The sequence below is a fragment of the Dendronephthya gigantea genome, unplaced genomic scaffold, assembly GCF_004324835.1.
Source record: "Dendronephthya gigantea isolate DGI-Jeju-01 unplaced genomic scaffold, DenGig_1.0 000000F, whole genome shotgun sequence".
Lineage (NCBI taxonomy): Eukaryota > Metazoa > Cnidaria > Anthozoa > Malacalcyonacea > Nephtheidae > Dendronephthya > Dendronephthya gigantea.
The window spans coordinates 906967-922444 of NW_021163010.1; the positions used below are offsets into that span (position 1 = coordinate 906967).

The 15478-nt window shown below is 35.9% G+C and overlaps 3 protein-coding genes across 4 annotated transcripts; all 3 read left to right on the forward strand.

The window, feature by feature from the left end:
* Nucleotides 1-175: 175 nt before the first annotated feature.
* Nucleotides 176-4258, forward strand: LOC114517539 (deoxyguanosine kinase-like). 2 transcript variants are annotated; one of them, XM_028537320.1, is made up of 9 exons: nucleotides 176-235; nucleotides 1180-1505; nucleotides 1651-1737; nucleotides 1821-1942; nucleotides 2142-2218; nucleotides 2301-2358; nucleotides 2583-2647; nucleotides 3589-3664; nucleotides 3741-4258. In XM_028537320.1, exons 2-9 carry the CDS (start codon nucleotides 1187-1189, stop codon nucleotides 3810-3812), a joined length of 876 nt encoding a protein of 291 aa, XP_028393121.1. In that variant the 5' UTR covers nucleotides 176-235; nucleotides 1180-1186; the 3' UTR covers nucleotides 3813-4258. The 2 variants fall into 2 exon arrangements, with proteins under 2 accessions (XP_028393121.1, XP_028393113.1); XM_028537312.1 differs by lacking the exon at nucleotides 176-235 and adding an exon at nucleotides 312-550.
* A 322-nt stretch (nucleotides 4259-4580) lies between these two features.
* Nucleotides 4581-7413, forward strand: LOC114516448 (radial spoke head 1 homolog). Its single transcript, XM_028535936.1, has 4 exons — nucleotides 4581-4683; nucleotides 4970-5171; nucleotides 5442-5600; nucleotides 5833-7413. The coding sequence occupies exons 1-4, from the start codon at nucleotides 4633-4635 to the stop codon at nucleotides 6084-6086; spliced, it is 666 nt and encodes a 221-aa protein (XP_028391737.1). The 5' UTR covers nucleotides 4581-4632; the 3' UTR covers nucleotides 6087-7413.
* A 2949-nt stretch (nucleotides 7414-10362) lies between these two features.
* Nucleotides 10363-15102, forward strand: LOC114520315 (F-box/LRR-repeat protein 7-like). The gene is made up of 2 exons (XM_028540563.1): nucleotides 10363-10532; nucleotides 12632-15102. The coding sequence occupies exons 1-2, from the start codon at nucleotides 10493-10495 to the stop codon at nucleotides 14551-14553; spliced, it is 1962 nt and encodes a 653-aa protein (XP_028396364.1). The 5' UTR covers nucleotides 10363-10492; the 3' UTR covers nucleotides 14554-15102.
* The last annotated feature ends 376 nt before the right edge of the window (nucleotides 15103-15478 follow it).

A 15478-nucleotide genomic window follows, 5' to 3' on the forward strand; every position in this document is an offset into this window, starting at 1 on the left:
AACAGGTCAATCAAATGAATAAAACTAAGACCAAGTTGCTAACTTAGAAAATGCGAGAAGCGCGCTTTTTTAACCGTTTTCATGCTATTTTGGACCATTTGGAGGTATCCTTCCATCCTAGAAATCTGCACTAAGCCAGTGGCTCCACTGGTTGTATGTGTATACTCTGTGGTCACGTGCATGTACGGCGCGCTGCTTAAATTGAGCGGGAAGAATTTCGAAGGAAGACGCTTAGGTGAGTTTGAATTTCCCTGTTAACCAATAAAATATTCTTTCTAATATTGATAGATAACTTCATACTTAACCCTCCAAAAACATGGCGGAATGTTAAGGGCCTCCTTTTCATGGCTATACATGAAAACTACCAGAAAAGTTATTAACTTGAGAGATGTTTCTGACTTGCAGGATTATTCGATACAAGGCATTGCATGGAACTCATATCAGAGCAAAAACATGCTCACCGAATTTGATATTCTAATATAAAAGGATGAACTTCTATATCATTTATTTAAAGTGTTAAAATGGCGAGCTTTCTTTGTTGCTTCAGGAGGTTTGTTAGTTCGAAACGTTGAAACGAATTCTTATAATCTTGTACAGAAATAGTCATAAATATTTTGGCTTGCAGCATGCCAGGGTTGCATGTACAGAATCAGGCAGTGTGGGGAGGTTAACATCTCATCCCTTTGAATGTCTCAGTATTAACATTGCTTTCTAGGTATTTAAGTGGTGTTTAAACTAAAATATGTATAATTAAACATTTGGTGACTCCGCGAGGAAATGAGTATTTACATTCAGTATATTAAAGTCAATTTGAATATGAATTTCAGTGTTGGATCCAGCAAACTGAATGGTGGGATGCTTGATAATTGCCTGAAGCAACAGACAAATCTAACACTTAAAAGTATCATGATTGCAATATGGCACAGTTACATACAAACCTTAAAACTCAGGGTGACTCAAACCCCCGTATAAATCCACCACACTAAATAGTCTACCGCATTCAGAACTCTGGCTTACTTGTTACAATCCACTTTTAGTAGGTGAAGATGTAGTTAGGTACTAATTAAGATATCATTCCCCAGTCATTTCTTTTTTCTACATGATAAATACAGCCCTTCATAGCAACATAGTGATGGTTTCTTTTGAATTTTGGATGAACTATCTGTGGTGTTTTTGTAGGTTCAACATGATTGGTTTAAAGTATGCAAGAACTGCAAACATCAGCAAAAGTATGCCTCCTATAGAAACATCTAAAGAGATTATTACCCCAAAACAAAGTCATGTCATCATTGTGGAAGGCAATATTGGAGTTGGAAAAACAACTTTAACATGCCAGCTGGGTAGAAAAATGAATTACAGGATTTTTCTTGAACCAACATACAAAAATCCATATTTGGCAAAGTTCTATGAAGAGCCGAAGAAATATGCATTAAAGATGCAGTTATGGTTATTTAGAAAAAGATGTATGATGTATTTAAGAGCTGTTAAACATGCAGTAAAGTCAGGTAAACACTACTTGCAAGCTAGAACATTGTGTTTATCAACTGAAGTGTTAAGGTGTAGGAAATACAGTTGACAATATTGAATGTGAACATGGCCACTGGATATTTGGAATTACCAAATGAAATCTACCTTTCAATTTCTGTGTAGGTCAAGGTGTCTTGCTTGATCGTTCATTATTCAGTGATCAAGTTTTTGCAACAGTAAGCCATGAAGATGGCAATATATCTAAAGAAGGTACAGCTTCTACTAAGTAATTCTTTAATGAGAATGATTTGTGTTATCATTATAAATCTTTAGCACCAATGCATTTTTATTAGGTTATGATCGTTACTGCAAATTAAGAAGTCAAGTGCTAAAATTAGTTCCACCTCCAGATGTTGTAGTTTATCTTGATGCTACTCCTCTTACATGCCATGAGAGGATCAGCAAAAGAGGAAGGGTAATTTATAAAATATAAATAATTTTTTTAATTAATTAATTTATTGCCTATTTTAAATGAAATTTTTAATGGATGCTAAAAGCAAGTAAATTGAATTCTTCACTATAATATTGAAAAACACACTTTTATTTTGCTAGTATGAAACTATATGAATAAACATGTATCTCTCGAATAACCACTTTTAAATTTTGTGTTCCAGGGTTGTGAGAGTGGTATCCCAATAAAGTATTTATTAGAACTTCAAAAAAACTATGGAAATTTGTTGAACGAATTGCAGTAAGTTTGTAATATATTATATAATATTAATGCTGAATGTATCTACATATTTTTTTCAAGCACACACACTTTTCCTTTACAGAAACCACGGTAGTAAGATCATGAAATATGATTGGTCAGAGTTTGGTTATTCGTTCGAGGTACGTATGTATTAACTCACTTTCACCCAGGCCCAGCACATTTCTTGATTTTCTTCACCATATTATATATTCGATTTCCATTGCGATTTACGGGCTATTTTCCTATTTATAACGGGTTATTTAGTCTTGCGACTAAGCACTTGCAACTAAATCCATCACAGGAATACAAAAAGTGAATTCGCAGAGAATTGCCTCGGCTAATCGCGCCTGAACGTTGTTTTTAGGTTGATGAAGACATAAAAAATCTGAAAACGTGTTTACAGTCAAAGGAAGGGAAATACGAGGAAATGTGAGTGAATTATGTACTTTTTCCAGGAGTATCATCATATAGTTTTTCAGTGCTTGCTCAAATAAAAGTTTGGGGAAGATAGTTCGTAGACGTACACTGTAGAATTCGTAGAATTTCTATTATAGGCAGTTTAGTTTTTCCTTTTATATGAGAGAATACGCAAGAGAAAAGGTTTTGACATTTCGTGTATATGTCAGTCGACTGTGAAAAAGAAAATGAAGCCCCTCACGACGCAGACAAGCAAAGTTTCTTGACAAATACTTTGTCTACATTATGACAATATTTTACACCTGGCCCGCATTTTCTTTGATAAATTGTGGTATTTGTTCGTCTGCGGTCTGTATGCAATCATTCTACATACATTAGCTTAGCTTGTATGCCTGTCTTTTCAACAAATGCATTTGTCATAGAAAATTTTGATAAATGATTGTATACAGACGAGCAAATAAAATTTGTCATGGAAAATTTGTCATAAAAATATTTGTTCGTCTGTAAGGCCAAGGAGAATAGGAAAAATGAAAGAGGCCGATTATACTTACGCATAATTATAAGCAATCAAAAGATTGTCTCGCGGCAATGGAATGTAATCAACTGTGAAACACAAATGACATCTGACAATAAACAATTCAAATGAACGAGTACTTGACTTTTATCTTTGAAGGCAAAATGGATTTCAGGAACAAAAGATTTTTTTATCAACAATGAAACTTAGGCCTAGGTCAAGCTATACGTCGCATTTTGGTCGCGTCAATTCAAACAATAGATAATGAGATGGCAATAAAGCTTAATGAGGTTCATTTCCTTATCAAGTATCTTTTGTTTGAATTGCTGCATTCGACGCGACGAAAATACGACGTATATTTGTGGGAAAGCACAAGAAAATCATCTCGCTTATATACGAGTCTACATTTTATATATTTTAACCAATTTTATATTTCCAGCCACCGAGAAATATTGGATATTTTTAACACGGATGCGAACATGTGTGGAGAAGAATTTAGCGAGGAAGAAATCGATGTGAGTGTAATGAATAATTGTTAGAGTATTTTTACCTAACTATCATTGTTTTGACAAGCCTGTCCTGTTGTTTCAGGATGACGAGTTAACAGATCAAGAATTCAAATCACATAGCGTGGAGAACAACGAGCAATTTAGGAAGAGTTGAATCTTGTAATTCCTGGAATATCGCCAGAATCAATATGCATATGCTCCGAAACTCTATAAAAAATTTGACCTGCCAGCAGACTCGTTAAATACGCATATTAATTTTTATTAGAAAAGATCGCGTCCGATCAAAATACTTCCGGAATTATTTTTAAGATGTGACTTGAATTATTCCAGTTAAACTGTGAAATTATGAAAGAATCTAGAGCGCAATTAAAACGAGAGAGAAACGGTAAAAATAACATTGCCTTCGAATTTTTGCTGCTTCGTAGAGACTTAAGTAAACTCCGCAGTTCACTGGTTTCCAGGCCATATCTACCTCATTGGGCAATTTTGCTCTTCATGTTTGTAAATAAATTGCATGCCATGGATAGACACTGGAATATTTTCATGATGTGATGTGAATATTTTAATGTATACATTCGTTTTATTAAAGTTTTCAAAATATTTGCTGTTGACGTTTGCCCCAAAATGAAGATTTTCTCAGTCATTGTATATGTATCTGTTTCCTACTGGGGACCTTCCCGAAAACAACAGTACCCAATGCATGCGTAATTATTTCAGGTTATCCCGAAAAAAACCCGTAATGAATAAATGCTAAAATTAATTGGCATTAATGATCGCCTTTTATTGGGCTAAAATGCGCTCGCTATTGTTTTCAGTTACTTAAGATACTGCAAATTAGAGAACATATGTAAATTTCGTAGTCTACTTGAAAGCCGTTGTCATAGCGAAGAAACACAAAAATTGTGTTTTGCTTGAGCATAAATTTATTACTGTCGTTTCGCGTTTTGTTTTCTAAATAAAGTACTACAGTCGTCATGTCTGATGTTGATTCTGAATTCGAGGAAGATCCTGGCATTAACATTGGTGTAAGTATTAAAACGTGCATCTTTTTTATCTCAAGAGAATCGAGGAGCTGCGTGAATAGGCCAGCCTCTGGAAAAGATCAACATCTGCCTGAAATATACAACAACTTCTCGTTTCAATCCAATGCCAGATTACCTATTGATCGTGCAAAAAGACAGCGTTGCATCTTCGCCATAATTTGTATAGATTAGTATCGGTTAAGTTCTGAGATTATAAAACAAGATACACAGAGCCAGGGAAGAAACGTCTATTGACATACAGGTTTAAGTTAACTCAATATTTTCTCAGGAATATGAAGGTGGTCGCAACAACAATGATGAACGACATGGTGTAGGCAAAGCAACATTTCCAAATGGTGACACATACGAAGGAAAATATCACAACGGAAAAAGGAGTGGAAACGGAACTTATCGCTTTAGAAATTCTGCAAAATATGTTGGCGAGTATTCCAACGGGCGAAGACACGGTCATGGAACATTTTGGTATCCAGGTGTGTTGCTCGTAATGGCTCGTAAAGTTTTCTTGAAACGATAGTAACCTGGCTGAAATAGTACAAGTATTCACACTGTTTGAGGCAATTTCTAAACCTACAAGAGCCATTTTAAGATACAGATTCACCATTGTCGTTGTCAATAATTTATAATTAGAACTATATGCAGTTTGTTTTATTTTTTGACCTTTATATTGTCATCTTTCAAAATATTGTCAGGTAAAATTGAGTACTGCTAGACCACAACATGTAAGCCGTATTTTATTTCAGATGGTTCTCGGTATGAAGGTGGTTGGATTGACCATCAAAGAAATGGGTTTGGAATATATTTTTACATTAATGGTGATGTATACGAAGGAGACTGGTACGAGCATCAAAGACATGGCCAGGGAACGTACTCATATGCAGCAACTGGTACAAAATATAAAGGTACAATATGAACCATGCTGAACCATTATGGTTTGTTTTATGAATACTATGATATCTATGTTTGCTGTTTGCAACGCTATGATAGTTTTCAATTGTCGTAATGACGGTTAGGTACATTGAAGTAAAGTACGTGTAGACACAACAATAACTATCTCCAGATATGTTTTTTTATCTCCCGACAAAGCCTTGGCTTGCGAGTCTGTTGTTTAGTTTTCTTCATTCTTGTTGTTAGGTATGTGGGTACGAGGTAGACGCCAGGGATCTGGGGAGATACTCCACTCCAATCACCGTTTCCTCGGAAAGTTTCTGGACGACTTGACTGTGGGCTCTGGCAAGTTTCAGTTCGATGTAGGATGTGAACAAGTCGGTGAATATAAATTAGATCAGCTTGAGATTCCTGGCGAGACTGAAGAAGATGAAGTTATTCATTCAACTACGTCTAAATGGAAATGTTCCCACATTCAGGATATTCAAAATGCAGAATGACTTGGCCATATCACACAAAATAAGAAGAAATATTCACAATAAGTCAACAGGAAAGGATATGAAGTGAAATTTGAAAAATGGTTATATTTAGTTTAGAATCACACTCTATACTTCTTTGCCTCTGTGAAATATTTTGAATACCATTTTTAAAGCAGTTAAATGTGTGCATGATGCAGTCGTAAAACATGGTGCTTGGTTTTATGATTAGGTTCTGATCGACAAATATATTTTTGCTTTAATTTACTGAGGTATATGCAAGAGGTTTTTGAAAAAACCGTCAGTAAAAGTCTCTCATTTCCTCTGTTTCCTATACGCACCTTGATCGTATCCACAATAGTCCTGATGATGAATACTTTATGATATATCACTCATTGACGGCAATTTTTAAACCAGAGGGAAACGAATTTGAAATACCATTCACTTAATTAACATGACATTAAGATATGCTTTACTGAGTGAAATGCTTCTACACCTTGTTCTATTTTGGTCACATAAGGGAAGTCAACCTTCTCAAACTGATCAAATATAATCTATTTTTTGACTTTCATGTACGTTTTGGTGGAAAACGTTAATTATTATGAGCCAGCAAAACGTTTTTATACACCGCAGTAGTATACTTTCTATTAATCGTTTTGAATATTCCTTACTTTTCCGAAAGATCGTTGTGCTGATAGCATATTTTGCGCCTAAAAGGCAAAGTTGAAAGTCCCTATAAGAATCCAAAGAAGTTGATACAGCCTATAGTTCTGCAGAACTATGCATGAGAATACAAAGAAATTTTGATAGTTTGAAGAACGAATAGTTATCATGCACATACATCAGAAAATTCCCGCCTTCAGAACAGCGAACAAATAGCATTTGATGACCTTATTACCTTTTACTGAATTGTTGGTTGCAACACCTTCAATTGTGTAAGGGGAAAGTGCGAATAGATATGCAATTGATTTCAAGTAGCCATTTCAGTCATTTGGTGCCCATTAAACTATAGAACTGCAGTATCTTGTAATCTTGACATTTAGACTTTGATTCCATAATTGGAGACAAATTAACAACCAAATCAGGAAAGACTATTAAACCAAGATAATATACACATGCATGCTTGACCTCCTCAGTATATCGCTGTGTGGCTTCACAGATATTCAGATGAAAAGATGAGTTTAATCATTTTTCATTTGTAACGCTGTAGAATTAAGATTTCTACATTGTCTAGAATGATTTTCTGCCAATCAGTGTCTTACTCTATTAACTATATAACGTTTGGTTCACCCCCTTCCATATTTAACTGTAGTTCACCTGGTCCTTATCGATAGAAATTAATTATACCGCTATAATCTTTATATATAATTACGTCGTCGATAGCGTGCAGTGTTTTTGAAGTAAAACGCTGGATCGATTGACAAGATAGCTATTTTGTTGAAAATTTTGGTGGAGATTTCAGATGTTGATATTGATAACAATGACAATTATGACTGATGAGTCCAGGAAATACATAACGATATCATAAGACAGGAACACCTTGTACCTAAATAACAACTGCATGCATACACCTTTGCATTTCATGTTTTCTGAACTAAGTAACGTTACTAAATGAAACGGAGGAATTTTATGCAGTTGCATGCATGCAATTTTAATTCACTGGGCTCTGATGTTTGGAAACAGCTGGGTTTCCCAACAGTAGCAACGTGAGATCAGCGATGATTGTTATGTGAAGTAGCTCATTCGAATAAGCAATGACATGCAGGTTCAAACCATGAGAAAATAGTAATATACATGCAGATAAATGTAAATGAAGGCGCACAAATATATTTCTTGTCATAGTGATTATTAGTTTGTTCCATGCCCATTGCTTTTAAAACTGGGTACCAGTACTTGATATAAAAGATGAATACTGAGTTAACAATTCAAATGGGTCATGGGTTTAGTGCAAGAATATACAAGCATATCTAAGAGATCAAATCATTCAGGAGCGATATGCATATGTAAAAGTGAAAAAATATGTGGGGGGGGGGGGAAGAAGAGGCAACGTCCCAGTCGTCCCTGGCCTCATGAAGACGGATTAAACACTTCGATATATAATTTTTGTTCTAATTGTTGGAAAGTTAAAAGCGATGCATGTAGTAATCTCAACGAAAATAACAGACACGATTTTATCTTTAGTGTAGCATTTGGTGTAAATCCGGTAAATATCTGTCTTGACTAACCAAATCAAATAATAATAAATAACTGTCGTCTAACTGGAGAAGCGGCTCTCCCCAGGGCTATAATAAAAGCCCTCGGATTAACTCTAAGGTAGAAATTTATGTAATTTTGAATTGGTCAATTGTATGTTCGACTTTCAAGCAGAGACCGCGCCCCCTCCAAACTGCATCATGAGAATTTTTTTCTTTTCTTTACTGCATGATTTCTTTGGATTTATCTCACATATTAAACAATGCCTTGGTGCTGGTTTGCATCAACTGAGTTTCTTAGTTTTAGAAAAGGCATTTGGAATCAGTATATATTGCCATAGGTTACATAGCCGGAGCTGTATTGCCAGGCCAGCCCGGACATATTATCCAGTACCACTACAATGTACCACGACGCTTGTGATTTCGTGTTCAATGTAGCAATAAATTGATTACTTCCGGTGCAGAAATGTTGCAATACAGGTATTCATCAGGCGCTATTTTTATAGTGTTTGGAGAACACTACCACACAAGCACAACCGGAAACTGTGATATCGTTTCATTAACTGATACTTGCTACCATAAACACATATTCACTTCGCGTTGTTTTATTTTTTGCTCACAGGGTCTCCGGAAAGACGCGAAGGCAAAGAAGGCAAATTTTGTGTGAGGGCACTTCTTTCGTCACGCATACTAGAGAGTGTTGCAAAACATCGGCGTTTGAACTTTGTTTGATCGTATTTTCTCTTTGTTGCATGATTAATGATTTCCATGTCTAAGGGTTTTCCGCCAGACAATTGTGTTACTCAGAAACTCGTTAGCTGTGTGTTGCCTAAGGTAGATTTGTTAAGGAATTCCAGTACGATCCTTCAAATTGAAGTCTCATTTGTCCTCCTTGCCCCTGCTGAAAAAAAGCAAGACTCAAGAGGAGCAGCTGCCCCCGTTCCGGTGACCCTGCCTTTCTGCCTACACATTCCCATGCCCCCACGCGCAGAAGAGCTTCCTTGATTCTTAAACGTGCTTAAACACTCTTCTACAAATGTCATTTTATCATAACAATCTTATAATGTTATATGACAATATTGACTTTGTACCAACGTTTTTTTCAGTATATCAATCGTGCTCACCAGTTCTGGCACGGTTGATCGTTCAATCATTCATTTAATTAGTGGCGCCAAACTAGCTATTTTGCTATTATCTCTGATTAAATCTGACGCTCTTGTGACGAGGAGCTTGTTGTTGCCAGTGAATTAAAGAAATTTATGTTTATTGTTATTTTTGCTGACTGGAGTAAAATTTCGGAGCAAAAATATTGGTAAGCGTGCATTTTTGCGATAACTCTTACTCTAGATGGATAAAGCCACCTGCTTCCTGAGCTTTGAAACGCCTACTTTGTCACGCGTGTTTAGTTTTCAACACTCATACCTTGACTATCATTGTCTGCGTGGCTAAAAATGTCATATCCGTGGGAAAATAATTAAGTACACAATTTACAGCAAGGGGTATGTTTAGCCCATTTTATTTGATACATAAAAAATACATTTTAAAATACAAAACACGTAAAACGGTGTTAGTTTAAAAAAATCGTGCAATACAGTTTATCCGGTATGGTACGACACCGCAGAAATTGGTGTTTAAGACGTTTCAACCCGAAAATCTAATCGCTGGTTCACAATTGTGCATTTCTGTATCGCCCTATCAAAGAGAAACCTTTTGAATATCTTAAAAAAGTTCAATTTTTCTTCTGAATACGCATTCTGCAATCTTTTGACAGCTCATCATACACATCTGACCGCTGTGAAATGGCCATTTTGAGGCTTAAAGTATACACAAGGTTATTAATTCAGACGATTCGTTTTTACCGTGAGCAAGCTTCAAATCTTTTGTGCAAGACATATTTTCTTGAATATTTATAAATCTTTTTCCTCACCAAGTTTGAAGTCTAAGTATCGAGAATTGCGGCTAAGCCTATACCAATTTCCGCGGTGTCGTATGGTACCTACCTGATCGGGTACCAGTGCTTTGCGATCGCTGTACAAAGTCGCCAGTTAATATATACCATGCATAAATTATACTGATGATTCAAAAACGAAGTATGCGCAGAGGATAATGTGGATGTGACGATGTGACCCGCGATGAAACAACAGCTATATGATTACTTTATAAAAATGCAAAGCACATATTCGTCGTAATAATTTGAGCAGGGAAGCGATATGTTTGCGGGAGTTGTAGGCTAGAATAATGGGGCAAAGTCAGTCAGGAGAATCACGAAGTACACAAGGTTAGTCTACACTTTATTTATAAAAGAAAGCATCCCGTACAAATATGCAATGATTTCAACTTAAGCGACAATACCAGTGAAAATCTGGTGCTTTGAGTCCTGCCGAGTTTAGTGAGTTATATATGCACAATACATACTATAAATATAGAATTGTTGATGGAAAAGTATTTGGTAATCAGGATCTTCTGTTTGCTTCGAAATGGAATTTTTATCGAAAGTGCGACACTTGTTTGGATTTTCGGATTCCGAGATTATAAAGTCAATTGCTAAGATTGCCAAATGGATAACAAAATAGAGATTCCAACTTGTTAAAGGCGAAGATCTCATTCCAAACAGTTTGTCTCACGAGTCTTGTACATACCATGTACGTGCACAAATGTTGAACGAGGGGAATTTACGGAATAGAAATACTCAGTGTTGTACAATTAAACTTTGTACTTATAATTTTAATATCTCTTGTACGAATCCGATTGGCGACTAAAATGTTGATAAAGACAAGCGTTACAGAAAGAACAATTCGCCAGGCTTTCCCACTTCCCATGCCTGTTCATTAGATGTTATTTGGCATAAGATTCGAATGAATATTTTGTAAATTTTATTTACATTTGTCTCATTGTTTACACGTTCCCTCCTAGTCGGAAATGGTATTACTAACAGATGAATTTAGAAATAATTGTCAATGCTTCGCTATGATAGCCTTTGCTTAATTATATAAACATGGTAAAAGATATTTTAAAAATAACCTCAAAAGGGGGAATAAAATAAAACACTGTTGATATCCTATGCTGTCTATATGGTTATATATGCTGGGTACCATGTATTTATTTCTCCTAACACATGCGATGAATCATGTTTTTAATTGATAAATTTAAATTGGGCAATGAACTGGGTGGGAAGTAGGCTATATATTATTATACCAAAATTATCAAAGTTTTCTCTTTGGGAGTCAATTTTCTGCTTTATAATTATGATTTCATAACACTGTAAAAATCACTAGCTCTCTGGTGGAAACATGGTGTTTCAATTTACATGCATTTAATATGAGATAAATGATGGCAAGTAAATGTCAATGGTTAATACAATTTGATGAAATTCATTTGCAACAAAACATTGTTTACAATCTGAAACAACAGCTAACTATTCCATTGTAAGGCCTGCTATTGAAATGCTAGAAGTGATTATTAGCATATCAACAAGCAGTGATTCTTTACTTGTCTAAGTAAACCCTTTCCAACATTGAAGTCCTTATTTTCATTTGGTCAAATTGTATATACTAAGTTATAATGTTCTTAAAGTTTTGCATAATGAATTTATGATTTAAGTTATCAATTTGTAATAAACCCTGTGTATTTGTTATATGAAGAGCTTTTGGTCGGTTAACCAGGGTCATGTGGTGCTTATACAAGTTGGTGATTTAAATGTGTTAAATTAGCATGGTTGACTATAGATTGCGTTTTTGGTTGCACTATGTTGTATGAAGCTGTTTGTTTTCGCTTCTATCACTTTTTATTGTATATTAATAGTATTTCTATTTACAAGCTGATGTCATCAGTTTATGCAAATGCTCTGTTAAGATTTCTATTTAGGAAAAATTCCTCTTTAAAAAATTAATTTCGTAGGACCACTTAAGAAATGAGTCTAGGATTACATGTCCAGCCTTTGATAAACTAAAAAAGATGATTTATTATCTGTTTGTCAGTGCCACATAGTCTACTAGATAAAGGGTGGATAAAAGGAATTTGGTAAAGACATGAAGGCAAATAAGTATGGTGCAGTGGATGATATCTTTGTGTTAACATTCCATTTTCATGATAAACTGGAACCTGCCATAAACCAGTGGTCATGTTTTTTGGGGGGGAGGGTCACACCCTAACTGTATGATCACTGTAAACCTGTGGTGGATTATTGCAGATCTCTCACCTCTTTTTTTTAGCTCTCTTTTTTAGCTATTCCCAAACCCCTAGTAAACTAACAGTGGCTGTAGTTTTTTGGGGTATCCATTATTTTGCAGTTGTTAAACCACTTGTACCCACTCCACTGATCTCCCATGGTTTTGAAAATGATTCTAAAATAAAGTTTATTTATTTCAACTTGTTTAGAGTCTTTCAACCAAGTATATAATAATGATGACAGGAACAACAATATGTCTATGAGCTGCCTTAAAAGTCCCGATCAGGTCCAAACAGCAAGAAAACACCGAGTCACATTTGATCCAAGTTCTAGAAATAGAGATGAAGATAAAATTTTATCAAGTAATACACCTCAGAGGACTTTAAGTATCCAAACACGAGAACGCCTTATTGATAGCGGTGGGAAGAGTCCTGCTGCCAGTGCGTCGTCTGTGTTGACAAGGGCAACGGGTAAGCCACCAATTTCGACCAAAGCCGTGAATAAATCATCTTCAAAACCAACGAGAGATCTGAGCGAATACAGAAGAAGTTTGCGTCTCGCGTTGAGCAGTGATGGACAGGCAGCAAAAAAGGAGAAAGATTTTACAAAAACAAATGGATTTTTAGAAGAACTTGTTGAACAATCTGTCGATGATCCCCCGCTCCGTAGTCCCCGTCGAGCTGTAGGCTCATACACCTCTACATATCAAGTCAATGATGATGAAAACAGATGTTCATCGACATCAGATAAAAGTTTTTGGTCCAGTGATTACTCAACCAGTGTTGGAGGAAATAGTGAGAAAAGTAACGATAGCAGTGAACAAGCACAAATGAACCCAAATGAACAACCTAATCATCTCAAATTGAAACCTGAAAATTTTGAGCAATTTTTGACGAAATGTTCGAAAGGAAACCCACATGCAAACGAGTCTCTTCAAGAGAGATTAAGACAACGACTAAGTATTTTTCAACACCTTGTTCCAGAGGCCAGGACCACACCAACAGATATAAACAGCCTGTCAGAAAATATCTTACTTGGCATTTTCTCGTATTTGCCCACGAAGTATCTCTGTATTGCTTCTGGCGTGTGCAAGAAATGGCATATGCTTTGTTGGGACCCACAGCTTTGGCGAAGTATGAAAATTTCAAAGTATTCTGGAAGCAACATTGACAAAGTTTTGTACACAATTCTGTTCAGGTTAGCTCGGAGTACTCAAGGTCTGTGTCTAACACTCCAGTATATAAGAATCGTTCAGTGTGAATGCCTCTCGGACAGAGGTCTTAGTTACATTGCAAAGTATTGCATTGACTTAGAGAAACTAGAGATTTTGGCATGTCCTTGTATTATGAACCGTGGAGTTCAAAATGTTTTGGAAAACTGCCTGCGTTTGTCGTGGCTCGATGTGCGTGGCTGTTCCTGTATCAACAGTATATGCCAAAGTATGATTACAAATATTCAGTCCAGTAACGACACGTGTTTTCGCCTTACATACTTGGATATCAGTGACTGTGTCGCTGTGGATGATCTAGGCTTACGAATGTTAGGCTTTACCTGTAAACGTCTGGAAACATTACACATGAGACGTTGTCCAAGGGTGACTGATGTAGGAATGCAACATCTCGCAGGTCATTGTACGTCACTTCGTGAACTAAGTATCAGTGATTGTCATAAAGTGAGGGATTTTAGTCTAAAAGAAATATCCAGATATTGTCCGTCACTAAGATACTTGAGTTTAATGCGGTGTGCCGTAACAGATGCTGGGATCAAAATGATTGCCAAAGGTTGCAGCAATCTGCGATATTTGAACGTCCGTAGTTGTACAGGTGTTACTGATGCTGGAGTGGTGTACGTCGCTCAAAATTGCCTCAAGCTACGATCTTTGGATGTTGGTAAATGTGAAATAACGAACAACACATTGAGTGCTTTAGGCATCCATTGCCCACAGTTGAAGCGATTAAGTATTAAAGGTTGTCGAAACCTTACCGATGTTGGTATACGAGCAGTTGTTGCGCAATGTTGCTTACTTCATTATCTGAATGTCGAAGATTGTAGTATCACATTAGATACATATGAATTCATAAGAGAACATTGTCAAAGCTGTGTCATTGAACATACCACACTCGATATATGAGACCCGACAAGAATTCGTAACTTGTCGAGAACAAAACTTGCATGTAATATAAGTTAAGATAACTAAGACTAGTTAGATCGCTCCTGCGCCCATAACGAAATCACAGATGTGAATAGAAATCAAAGAGTTTGGATTTTGACGGTCAAACTAACGCATGCGGTTAACATCCGTTGCCGTTGAGACGGATTCGTATATATCTAACGTATGAATAATTATACTTTAATGAATAATTGTATATTTATAGTTGGCGATCCAACACTTGGGATAATATATTAGAAGCCTATGGCTATACTGATATACTGATAGCCCGGCAACACGTTAGGACGTGTGACTGTTTGAGTGCAGTACGAGTGCCAGTCTTCTAAATTTATTAACATACTATTAGCCTGCTAATCTCACTTAACGTTCGTGTTCAAGTTTCAACCGTTGTTTTTAATCAACTAAGTTTAGAGGAGGTATGTCCAAGTGGAATCCCCCATCTTAATGTTACATGAAAACATCTGACAATAAATTAATTACATAAATTAATTACATAAATTAATAATTACAATAAAATTTAAAATGACTATAAAATAATTACATAATTAACGTCCGTTCGATTTTTTAAACATTTCCAAATGCGTGTAGCACCACACCAAACTGATACGCCTTGAGTATACATTGCTTGGAGTTTTAGCATAGTTAGGATTGATTACATAACCATAGACTTTAGTACGGCGAACTATATGATAGGCTAAAAGTATAACAGAGTCTTGGAGGTAGTGATTCGCTGATTTTAATTTCAAACCGTGTCGTATCGATTTAAACATTGCATTAAATAACAACATCTTATTGACCGAGCACAAGGTACCTACCGAGAAATATCTGACCCAAAGAAATGAGTGAAATTCATGTTGGGAGTGTGGTAGGCATATCAGTAAAAACT

Bases quoted from the DNA above. Each gene is read 5' to 3' on its own strand.
- LOC114517539 (XM_028537312.1), top strand. From the start codon at position 522: ATGGCGAGCTTTCTTTGTTGCTTCAGGAG. The intron at 551-1,179 runs GTTTGTTAGTTC...GTGTTTTTGTAG, and splicing joins TTTCTTTGTTGCTTCAGGAG to GTTCAACATGATTGGTTTAA. The intron at 1,506-1,650 runs GTAAACACTACT...ATTTCTGTGTAG, and splicing joins TAAACATGCAGTAAAGTCAG to GTCAAGGTGTCTTGCTTGAT.
- LOC114516448 (XM_028535936.1), top strand. From the start codon at position 4,633: ATGTCTGATGTTGATTCTGAATTCGAGGAAGATCCTGGCATTAACATT. The intron at 5,172-5,441 runs GTGTGTTGCTCG...ATTTTATTTCAG, and splicing joins TGGAACATTTTGGTATCCAG to ATGGTTCTCGGTATGAAGGT. The intron at 5,601-5,832 runs GTACAATATGAA...TCTTGTTGTTAG, and splicing joins AACTGGTACAAAATATAAAG to GTATGTGGGTACGAGGTAGA.
- LOC114520315 (XM_028540563.1), top strand. From the start codon at position 10,493: ATGGGGCAAAGTCAGTCAGGAGAATCACGAAGTACACAAG. The intron at 10,533-12,631 runs GTTAGTCTACAC...CAACTTGTTTAG, and splicing joins AGAATCACGAAGTACACAAG to AGTCTTTCAACCAAGTATAT.